The sequence below is a fragment of the Macaca fascicularis genome, chromosome 17 (genome assembly GCF_037993035.2).
Source record: "Macaca fascicularis isolate 582-1 chromosome 17, T2T-MFA8v1.1".
Taxonomy (NCBI): domain Eukaryota; kingdom Metazoa; phylum Chordata; class Mammalia; order Primates; family Cercopithecidae; genus Macaca; species Macaca fascicularis.
The window spans coordinates 30,857,612-30,870,145 of NC_088391.1; the positions used below are offsets into that span (position 1 = coordinate 30,857,612).

Sequence of the window (12,534 nt, forward strand, 5' to 3'; positions counted from 1 at the left end):
ACATAAATATAGAAATAATTTCAAAAAATATGTATAACAGTTGAAGAAAATTATAAAAATTGATTACTATACATAAAAGAAGACCTTTAAATCTCAAATCTTCCTGAATTTAAAGGTTTAATTCAATTCCAATCAAAATTGTTAATGTGATTTTTCTTTTTTGCTATTAAAAAGATTATTTATGTTCATCTAGCTACATTTTTCTTTAAGAAATTAGGAGACACATAGCCTTTATATTAACATATAAGTTGTATCTACTGTAATTAAATCATTTTGGTTCTGGCAAAGGAATAAAACAGGGTTAGAGAACTCCCAAACAGACTCAATTCAATGAAAGCAAATAAAAGATGGTAAAGCCCACAAGGCAGTGTGGATGGGAAAAGTTACTAAACAAATGGTGCTGGAGCAGCTGGTTTGCTTTTAAGAAAAAGATCGATTTTAATTCTCACCTCTTGTCTTATACCAAAATTAATTCCCGGAGCATGAAGCAGCATTACATGTAAGTAAAGCCTTAAAAAAGAAAAAGAAGAACTAGAAGTCAGTTGACTAGACATTTATAAACAATCTATCAAGAAGAATGTTGTACGCTTAAAAGAATAGAAGTCATAAATGAAAATATTATTATATTTAACTACATAAAATGCAGAACTTCCCAGCATTAAGAGAATCTACTTAAATACAGTTTTTTTTAAAAGCAACAAATAGTTACGTGGAGTATGACAGAAAAGGGAAAATATCCTCAGTCCATGACAGGCGTATGCAAATAGATAAGAAAAACAATAAAATCCTGTAGATAGAAAAGTAACGAAAGAGGAAATACTAAGGGCCAGTAAACATTTTGAGGTGTTAAAATTTTTTTAATTCTATTTTTATCTAAGTTGTAGTAGTTTTAGAATATACATATCAGCTAGAATTAAATAAAGTAGGCACTTTAGAACACTAATGGAAAGGACATAAATTGGCACAAACTATTTAGAAAAAATATTGGTAATATTCAGAGCTTTAGAAATGTTTTTCCTTTGTGTCAATAATTTCATTTCTAGAAAACCATCCAAAGAAACTAATCATAAAAATACACAAAGATTATTCATAAGGATATTCTTATTTTTGTAATAAAACATTGGTGTCTTAGAAATGTAACAGACCAAATGCAGTGACTCAACGCCTATAATCCCAGCACTTTGGGAAGGCTGAGGCAGGCAGATTGCTGGAGCACAGGAGTTTGAGACCAGCCTGGGTAACATGGCAAAACGCCATCTCTACAAAAAATACAAAAATTAGCCAGGTGTAGTGGCTCGTGCCTGTAGTCCCAGCTACTCAGGAGGCTGAGGTGGGATGATATTTGAGCTTGGGAGGTTGTGAGGCTGCAGTGAACTGTGTTCACGCCACTGCACTCCAGCCTGGGTGACAAAGCAAGATCCTGCCTCAAAAAAAAAAAAAAAAGGAAATGTAACAGTTAAAGACTAATTAGGTAAAATCCTTTATTGCCTTCCAATGGGATATTATGTAGCCATTAAAATTCATTTTTTCAAAAAAATAGGTAGTGACATGAGAAATGCCCATGTAATAATGTTAAGTTAACATCACATCATCAACAGTACTACTATTCCAATTGTATGTGTTTCTGTGTATACACGGGGAAAAGCTTGAGAACCTGAATTCGAATTCTTCAATTATAATTGTTCAATGTTTTCCAAAAGATTTAAAGAAAAGCTTCTTAATCCATTTTTTAAAAATTAACTCTCATAGAGTACTTACTATGTGACAGGCACTGCTTTAAAATGCTTTTTTATAATAACTCAGTCTCATACAGTCTTATGAGGCTAGTACACAGAAGGAAAGTGAAGCACAGAGCTCTTGAGCAACTTGTCAAGATCATTTAACAAGTATGTGTTTTAGCTCAGATTTAAACTGGACAATTTGGTTCCAGTGCCCAAGCTCTTAACCACCATCCTTTGCTATCTTTAAGCCAGAACCCAATGAAGATAGCACCAAAATGAAAAGCTATAGACCAATAATACTCTTACATGTAGATGTAAAAATTCTTATCAAATATTAGCATATCAAATCCAGTAGTGTATTAAAGGAAGAATACATCAGGGCAAGTTTGGATTCTTTCCGGGAGTTAAGAATGGGTCAATATCAGAAAACTGTTTAACAATAATCAGTTACTTTAATGAATTGAAGGATTTTAACAAATTTCGTTTAATAGATATCAAAAACACATTCTGTTCAATTTAATTAAATTTGGCAGCTACTGTTAATAAAAATTCCAGATAAAACTAAAATAGCAGTGATTACCTAAACTTGGTCAGGGTTTAGGTAAGTCAACAACAAATACTGTGCTACAATAGCATACTAAAACTTAATACATGGGTATCCCAAAACCAAGAGTTGTTTTCATTATGTGTGAGAAGTAATTCATTGGAAATTGAAATGGGGTTGGGGGAAATGCCATTTAAACTAGTAAAGAAAAACTGTATTTAAGTACTTGAGTATATTACAGTTAAAATATTATTCCTTCCCAAATTAAAACTTAAAAGATATAATGCAATTTTAACTCATAATGCCATGGTTGTTTGTTAATTAAAAAAAAAAACATTTCAATACTACAAAATATTTAATAAAATTCCAAGGCAGAATATTAGGAGAGAAAATACTGTCAATTCACATATTAAACAAAGGATAACTATCCCTAATAGTCAAAGAATTTCTACAATTTAGTAAGACAATTACAAATGTAATAGACAAAAAGAGCAAAGGGTATGCCTGGGCCACATGATATATACTGCCTCAGATTTTCTTGATTGTACTTGTTTCCTGGGCTCTCTTGGCACCTTGTTCCACCCTGAGGCCTAAGCCCAGAGGATCTGGTTCCCCTGCTACTTCTGAATTATATGAAGCACAGCACTGCAGAGACACAGATACGACTTCCCCAGTGGCTGCAACAGGGCTAGGTGGTCCAACTTTCTACAAGCAGAGAGAAATTAGATTCATGTGGAGCTATGATTAAAATGCAAAAGGGTATGGGAGACATCTGGCAGATAAATTCCCTTTCCATCCCTCCCTTCAGTGGATTTTTCCAAAACCTGGTGTTTCACTTCTATCTGTCCAGAGACTTCCTGAATGCTGAGAAGCAGCTGGGCATCTTGTGAAACTCAGGCGAGCTTGGTAATGCACCACCATCTTTCTCCGCTTTGCTTTGCTTTACCCTCACTCACTGTTGCCGATACTGCACCTTCATATAAAGCATTAGGCTTAAGCTTTGCTTCACGCTGTTTTTCAGAGAACCAGGCTACAGCAGAATTTGAACAAAAAATTCGTAAAACAAGAAATGAATGAAAATAGCAAATAAACACAAAAAGTTCTGCAGCTCATAAATAGTGTAATGAACATAAACCACAATGAGATACCCTCTTGTTTCGCACATCAGTTTGGCAAAAATTGAAAAGATCAATAGCATTCAGTGGTGATAAGATGTGGGAAAAAATGCTGTCAAATGAAGATGGGGGTAGGTGACAGAGTGCATGGCTGCATACTTCCTGGAAAATAATATGGCAGTGTTTATTAAGACATTAAATGTACGTGATATTTGAGCCAGTGTCTCTTCTACATAGACATTAGTTCATACGGATATACTTGCAAAGACCTTTCTCAAAGTATTGCTATAATTGTAAATTATAGCAGACAAATGGAGTGTCCACTTAAAATGTGAAGTACTTGAATAAAGTTTGGCATATCCATTTTATGGAATATTATACAGCCATCAGAAAGAGTAAGTTAGAACTACGTGCTTCTGGAAAATAGGGCTCTGGTGTACTTTAGATGAAAACAGAAAGTTACAGAATAATATCTATAATGTGATCCTGTTTTTATACAACAAAAAAGTGTATATATGTTCATATATGTTTGTATAAGGGTTTAAAAAAAAGACATTTAAAAAATACGCCAGACTGTTAACATTGGTTGCCTCAAAAGGGTGAGATTGAAGGTGAAGACAATTGTTAGCTTTTTGCTTGTATATCCTATATTGTTTGATGTATTACAGTGAGCATTAAAAACAACTAAGTGATAGATGGGTGGACAGCTGAATGGAAAGAAGGAAGGATAGAAATAATAAAGAAGGAATAGAAACTATTTTATCCAAAATATTTCAAATGTGTGTATCTTTGGTCTAATTTGTTTTGAACTTTTATTGGTCAATCCTAAGAAAATAACTGCAGCCAAACCTTTACATTTTAATTGTTCATGAGTGTTAACAGACAAAATCTTTTAAAAACTCAATTTGGCCATATCTATCAAAATTTCAATGGTTATACTCTTTGATCCAATAATTCTACTTTTTGGACTTTTATTTTATAGAAGTACTGCTGGAGACATATAAAGATATAATACATTTAATGTAATATTTTCAATAAGGAAAACTGGAAACAAACATTCATCAATAAAGGAATATTAAAGGAATATTATGGCCAGGCCTGGTGGCTCACGCCTGTAATCCCAGCACTTTGGGAGGCCAAGACAGGCAGATCATCTGAGGTCAGGTGTTCAAGACCAGCCTGACCAACATGGAGAAACCCCATCTCTACTAAAAATACAATAAATTAGCCAAGCGTGGTGGCACGTGCCTGTAATCTCAACTACTCAGGAGGCTGAGGTAGGAGAATCGCTTGAACCCAGGAGGGCAGAGGTTGCGGTGAGCCGAGATCACACCATTGCACTGTAGCCTGGGCAACAAGAGTGAAGCTCTGAAGTTCTCTCTCAAAAAAAAAAGAATATTTACTGCATCCTATGCAGTCATCAAAAAGAATGAAGTTGATGAGTATGTACTTGTGGAATTATATGAATGAACTGTAAAAAGAAAACAGCATTGCCAAGTAGTTTTAATGTTTTGTTTTATTATACATTATTACAACTGTACTTTCCATAATACTTACGTTTGAGAAATGGTATCACAAGGGATTTTTAGTGTTTATTTTTCTTACATTTCTTAGAGTAGTATATTGTGTTTCTGTGATCAAAAAAGTAATAACAAAAGCTGACACAAAATCTACATTTTCTCCATAATTATATGTTTTTATTATCATAGGAAAAATAAATGACCCAGAAATTAGGTTTACCAATGCATTGAACTGGTAATTTTATTTTTAATGTGTATATTAAATCCTAAATGCAAACCTCTATTAAGTTGTGTTATTTTATACCTTATGTTGTTTCGAAAGGAATTGTGGTATCTTTTGACCAGGCCAGAGAACCATTTCAGTATATTCAAAATAGCATGAACAATATGAATTCAGAAAACATTTGGCCAGATAACAATTGTCTTTAATAAATTTATTTGTGTATGTGTCACGATATTTGGGACCCTGTAAAGTTGGGGGTCAGGGTTGAGGTCCTGTTGCCTGGGATTAAAAGTTGCTAGTGACTTGTGGCTTAGGCACCTCCCGGGTTTCCTTACCTACACTATAAGCACTTTATGGGCCAGCTACTTTACTTCTTTAAAAATTAGTCTGCTCTGGCCGGGCACGGTGGTGCACACCTATAATCCCAGCACTTTAGGAGGCCGAGGTGAGCGGATCACCTGAGGTCAGGAGTTCAAGACCAGCCTGGCCAACATGGTGAAACCCCGTCTCTAATAAAAATACCAAAATTAGCCGGGCTTGGTGGCATACACCTATAATCCCAGCTACTAGGGAGGCTGAGGCAGGAGAATTACTTGAACCTGGGAGGCAGAGGTTGCAGTGAGCCAAGATTGCACCACTGCACTCCAACCAGGCAACAGAGCAAGACTCTATCAAAAAAAAAGAAAAGAAAAAAAAATTAGTCTGTTGTGTCCAGTTGTAGGTCTAACTCTTTCAAAACAAGAAGTGAATGTAGTGCCACTCCTTGAAGAAATAATGATATGAATTTTTAAAGTGACAAGTTGAATAATGTTATTACTGAGAAAATCATGAAGAAAATTCATTTGTAGATAAGCTTCTTAAAGGGGGCTGGAATAGAAAAATGAATAAGCAAAGTAACTTTATTGCCTTGTATGTTCTCTCACATCATCTCCTACTTTACCTTTGTGACATTTATCACAAAAACAATAAAATAATTACTTCCTTCTGAAAAATTACACAAACTACTAAACTCAGGAAGACCCAGATAGCAAGTAAGGCATTTAGGCATCTTTCTTCCCATCCCCCTTTTTTAAAGTTATCAAAGAAAAATCCTGGATGCTTCCAGATATTTTGAAAAGATTAATTGCCCTGTTTCTAAACTCAGATGAAGGTATCAATTTATTATACTTTGCAGCTTTCCTTATGTTTCATAATATACTCTTTAAGAATACCTGGATATTTTTCATTTGAATGAAGCCTAAGGACTCAAAACCTGGCTGGATCTCATAAACCCTCAATCAGCTTCTACATACGTGTCACTGTATACACAGATGCTTGGGCGAAACAGCACACACTTACGTGTCCCTACAAAGGGTATATATAATGTGCGATATAGAAACTGATATTTTCAGTAAATTTGACGTTCAGGCTAATCTCATTACATTGAGAAGTGTCTTTGTGTGACCGTTATTTATTAATTACCTACTGTGCCGAGGTACTGTGCCCGGTTCCCTGGGGGTACAGAGATGAGTAAGATGCAACCTTGAGACGCTTGTAGTAAGGGGAAATAAATTGCTAATCTTAGAAAAAGAATCTTTAAAATACCTAATTTATTTTTAGTAGAGAGTTGCCATCCATTTCCTTACTGGTTAGAGCCTTGAAAATTTTTAGCTTTGGCACCCTTGAAAGAAAAGTATTTTGAATTAGATTTATCTTCAAAATTGACCAATATCAAGATGCTCAACTTGATCTGGTTTTCTTCTCGTGCATACACAAAAAGTCAACACTTATAAGGTAAAATTATGATAACTGCATTGGATCATAATTATGATTGTTACTTTTAAAGGGATACAAAAATTCTGAGTTGATGGGCAAAATACTAATGTTAGATGTAATTGTCATAATTTGCTTTATTCAATCTGGTTTTACCAAATATAGTCCTTCACTTAAAGAATTTATTTTTGTTTAATATTTTTCTTTTCTCTTACAGGAGTTTATATTGTCAGAAGATTATAACAAGATGACTTCTGTGAAAAACTATCAAGGTAGGGTGTGAGAGGAATACCTTCATTACCCAGATTCTAAAATACTTCTTGGTGCTTTTCACTGCCACAAGAGAATACGTACTTTACAATCATCAGGGAAACAAAACAGAGCAACCTTTTGAGTGAATGTTATCCCTGTTTTTTAATTAGGAAACTGAGGCCCAATGAGGTTGGGTGGCTTGCCTGGGGTTCTAGTTAAGTGGAGAGCCATATCAGGTCAGTGTGACTCCCAAACCCACAGCCTTTGTCTTCCTACTATAACACGCTGCCTTTCAACAGTACAGCAGGTTTAGAAAGTGGGTCCAGTAAAAAACCACCTTAATAGGACTTATCTTTAATGTGGTTAAATGTTTTAAAATGCTCAGAGTGTGTTGTCCAAGGGGAAGAATTGTGGTTTTATCATGTCTTCAACATTGACAGGCCATCTGCCAACAATTTTTGGAAGGGATTTCTATACTCAGACTAACAGTATTGTGGAACCAGAAAGTTATTAACACTTAGAGTCACGAGAATTCCCTTGACTCGCCTTTAATGAGAGGATGATCATCCAGCCTCTCCTTTAGTACTGCCAGAGACATAGGAACCATTATGATTTTGGAAAATTCTAAGCATTAAGTTCTTTAAGATTTGGGGCTAAAATTTATTTCTCTTTATTCTTTAATTTTCTCACATATCATTCATCAAATATTTATTGAGTGTCTATTATGTTCTGGTAACAGAATTGCAATAGTGAACCAGACATGTATAGTATCTATGTATAAGCAGTTTATAATCATGGAGAGGATGCAGATGGCCATTAAAACATTGTGTGATAAGTGATATTGGTGTTTGCTTAGCCTGTTGGACCTACAGAAACTGAATACAATCTCTCTTACACATGACAACCTTTCAATTATTTTAAAACAACAGTGAAAGTTTCTACCCCTTCCCTTCTGTCTCCTGTTTCAATCTGCAGTGTTTTGCTCTCACTTCTCTTTTCCAGGCTATATATTTTATATCTCTAATTTTTATTTTACGTTATGTGAGTCTTTATTCTTTAAAACAGTTTTTACATGTATTCTGTAAATATGGACAATTGTTTTTTATCAAGTTTTAAAAATACATTACTTAACAAAAAATTTTTTTAATTGGCTTGATCACATATTTGGGATATCATTTGGTACCTTTGGGACCATTTAAAAATACAATACCTTGTGGTAGGTAACCTTTAAGATGGTTCCTAATGATCATTGCCTCCTGGAATTTACCCTGTACCTCCAGTGTGGGCTTGACCTAGAATATGGCAAGTGATGAATATCACTTCTGAGATTAGGTTACAAAGATACCAAAACTTCCACCTTGCTTGCCCACTCTGCACTTTTGTGTGCTTGCTCTGATGAAAGCCAGCTGCCATGTTGTGAGCTGCCCTGTGGAGAAGCCCATGTGCTGAGGAACTGAGGGAGGCCTTCTCAACAGCCAGTAAGGAACTGATATCCTAATTTAATAGCCCACAAGGAACTGAATCCAGCCAGTACTATGTGAGAGAGTTTGAAAGCAGATTCTCCCCCGTCAAGCTTTCAGATGAGACCACAGTTCCATTCCACACCTTGATTCCATCCTGTGAGAGACTTTATGACAGAGGCATGCAGCTAAACTGCACCAATATTTCAGACTCTGAGATAATTAACATTTACTGTTTTAAGGCACTAAGTTTTGGGGTACTCTGTTACACAGCAATAGGTAACTAATACATGCATGTAATCTGATAAGTACAAAATTATATTCTCTCTTTTCCTCAGCACTGTTCTTATATAGGGTGAATTTCTGGCAGCCATTTTACACTGTGGGCTCATGTGGAGCAGTCAACTCAAGCTCCTCCACAGTTCTCACTTGAATTGTTGTTGTTGTTGTTTTAGTTCTTTTTTTAATTTTTAATTTTTATGGGTAGATAGTAGGTGTATATATTTATGGGGTACATGTGACATTTTGATACAGGCATGCAATGCATAATCACATAAGTGTAGGTGGGGTATCTGTTGCCTCAAGTATTTATCCTTCATGTTACAAACAATCCAATTATACTCTTTTAGTTATTTTAAATTGTATTGAGTTATTTTTAAGCTGTATCTTCAGTACTTTTGAAGCTGTTTCTTGTTTTTATTTTTGTTTTTAAAATAAAAACTAAATGCTGCACTTAACATCCTGTTATTCACAATCTCATTTTATTTAGCCTATCACCTCAACTTACCAAGATACTTAGAAATCCCAGTTGTCATTAAATATATTAATTTCTGCTTAATTTTGTGTTTTTCTTAAATGTATAAGCATAACATGCCATTTCCTATGTCTTTGTTAAAATAATGATTGGCCTCACAGGTATAGGTATAATGAGCATATCACTAGAAACTTCTCTTCATATGCCATTATTCTTTGAGTCTCTTAATATTTCATATAAGTTCATTTTATCTACAGAGGATTACAAAAAAATTGATAACTAGAATACTATGGAAACCTATTCTCCACAAATACCTGGAGATAATGTTAAAATTACACTTCTTGTTGGTTTTGTCATTCTTCTTAATACAATACTAGACTCATGGGAGATACAAATAAAAAAATTTCTATGAGCCAGAACCAAAGAGAGAACTAAAACTCAGAGTGATATACATACAATCTGTCATTGCAGCTGTCTTGGGGAGATGGAGAACCAGTAAGAGATAGATACTTGTGTATGAACATGCACTTGGGGACAAGAAATAAGGCCCAGGGCCTGAGTGAGATGAAAAATTGGAACTGAGATTTCCATAAAAGGCTGAATCTCATAAAGGACTGTACCCCATAAAAAGAGGAACAAGACTTTCCAGTAATTGGCCCTGAAGACCACAGGGAAATTTATTGCTGACCCCAGCTCTGGATAAAGGATGGAATTTTACCTTGATAAATCAAAACCTGAAATGAAAACTTTTGAGTTTGGAATATAAATTTTAACCGATTGTAACATGCTGGAACTCCATGTTAAGAAATTAACATAAAGTGGGTCCTTGGCCAATAAGATACCACAGTTACTTTCTAGAAACAAATGCGGGCTCTTTTCAGTAAGACAAATTGCACAAAGGCCCTGCAACAAAAACAAGCACTGCTTAAGATGAATTCTTCATTTTTTTTTTTAATTGTAAAACTAACAAGCAATCAATCTACTATGAGTAAATATTAGCAGATATCACAAACAGGATGATTAGAGTACCAAGAATCTTAGATAATAATCAGCAAAGCGAAAGAAGCCATAACACAGTATGTTAAATGATTGAAGAAAAAAGTTTCAGAAACAACAAGGAAATAAAATGATTATGGAAAAAACAGGGAGATTTTTAAGAGAACCAAATAGAACTTTTGGATAGGAAAAATATAGTCATTGAAATAAAAAATCAGTGGGTAGATTAGATTTATTAGACACAGATAAATTAGTGGAGTGGCAGATGGATTCGATGTCCACAGAACAACATTTTTAAAGCTTTTTTTTTTTTTTTTGGTGACAGGGCCTCACTCAGTCGCCCAGGATAGAGTGCAGTGGTGTGATCTCAACTGACTGCAACCTCTGCCTCCTGGTCTCAAGCAGTCCTCCCACCTCACCTCCCAAGTAGCTGGGACTACAGGTGTATGCCACCACACCTGGCCAAGTTCTATATTTTTTGTAGAGATGAGGTTTTGCCATATTGCCCAGGCTGGTCTCAAACTCCTAAGCTCAAGCAATCCACCAACCTTGGCCTCCAAAAGTGCTGTGATTACAGGCAAGAACCACTGTGCCCAGCCCATTTTTAAAGTTCTAAAAGAAGAAAAAACTTCCAACATAGACTTACATACCCAGAGAAAATATCTTTCAAAAACTTAAGTAAAATAAACATTTTGTTGGACACACAAAAACAGAAAAAAATCATCATTCATAGACCTTCACTAAAAGAAATGTTAAAAGAAGTCTTTCAGGGAAAAAGAAAATGATGCCAAAAGAAACTATGTGTCTACTCAAAAGAAAGAACAGTTTTAAAAATGGGAACTGAAAGGTTTTTTTTCATATCTTATATGAATCTCTTTAAAAGACAATTGACTTTTAAGTTAAAGACGAAGTAGCAAGGGGTTAATAATATATGTAAATTAAAATGTGCGACAATAGTACAAAGGCCAGAGAAATGGAAGTATACTATTGTAGGTTCTAGAATACTATACATGAAGAAGTATAATAGCACTTGGAGGAAGACTGTGGTAAGTTAAAGATATATACTATTAACCCTAAAATGACTTTTTTTTTTTTTTTTTTTTTTGGAGACAGAGTCTTGCTCTGTCACCCAGGTGGGAGTGTGAAGCGGCACAAGCAATTGTGGGCACCCCCCAGGTTCAAGCGATTCTCCTGCCTCAGCCTCCCAAGTATCTGAGATTACAGGCACCTGCCACCACACCCAGCTAATATTTGCATTTTTAGTAAGACAGGGTTTCACCATGTTGGCCAGGCTGGTCTCGAGCTCCTGACCTCAGGTGACCCACCTGCCTTGGCCTCCCAAAGTGCTGGGACAGGTGTGAGCCACCGCTCCTGGCCCAAAACAACTATTAAAATAACAAATTGAGGACCAGGGACAGCAGCTGACACCTGTGATCCCAGCACTTTGGGAAGCTGAGGTGGAGGATCCTTTGAGCCCAGGAGTTTGAGACCAGCCTGGGCAACACAGCAAGACCCCATCTCAAAAAAAAAAAAAAAAGATTAATTAGCCTGTAGTCTTAGCTACTAGGGAAGCTGAGGTGGGAGGGTTTTTTCAATCCAGGGGTTCGAAGTTACAGTGAGCTGTGCCTGCACCATTGTACTCTAGCCTGGGTAACAGAGCAAGACCCTGTCTCTAAATAATAAAATAAATAGCAAATCAAAAAATGACAGCTAATAGGCAAACCAAGGAGATAAAGTAGAATCATATAGTAATTCCCAATTAAAAAAAAAAAAAAAAAAAAGCAGACTAAGAGGAAAAAGGGTGTAAAGAACAGGTGGAAAAATGTAAAACAACACTGTAGTAGATTTAAACCTAACAATGTCAGTAATCAGATTAAAAATAAATGATCTAAAGGCAATTAAAAGGCAGTTAATGTCAGATTGAGTGAAAGATGAGACCCAAATATAAACTGTAAGAAGTGTGTTTTACATATAAAGACACAAATAGGTTAAAAGTAAAAGGATGGAAGATGATATACAATGAGAATACTAGTCCTGAGGCCAGGAGTTTGAGACCAGCCTGGCCAACATGGTGAAACCTCCTCTCTACTAAAAATACAAAAATTAGCTGGGTGTGGTGGTGTGCGCATATCATCCCAGCTACTTGGGAGGCTGAGGCAAGAGAATCGCTTGAACCCGGGAGGTGGAGGTTGCAGTG

The 12,534-nt window shown here is 35.5% G+C and overlaps 1 protein-coding gene across 16 annotated transcripts in view; it reads left to right on the forward strand.

The window, feature by feature from the left end:
* The window catches only part of WDFY2 (WD repeat and FYVE domain containing 2), a 184,228-nt gene that overhangs the window by 116,657 nt on the left and 55,037 nt on the right, over positions 1-12,534 (forward strand). For all 16 annotated transcript variants that reach the window (XR_012426982.1, XR_012426981.1, XR_012426983.1 and 13 more), the window contains one exon: positions 7,093-7,147. Coding sequence is in view for 13 of the 16 variants with exons in the window: in XM_074022069.1 (XP_073878170.1) it covers positions 7,093-7,147 (55 nt within the window). In the remaining 3 variants the exon portion in view is untranslated. The remainder of the gene's footprint in view (positions 1-7,092; positions 7,148-12,534) is intronic.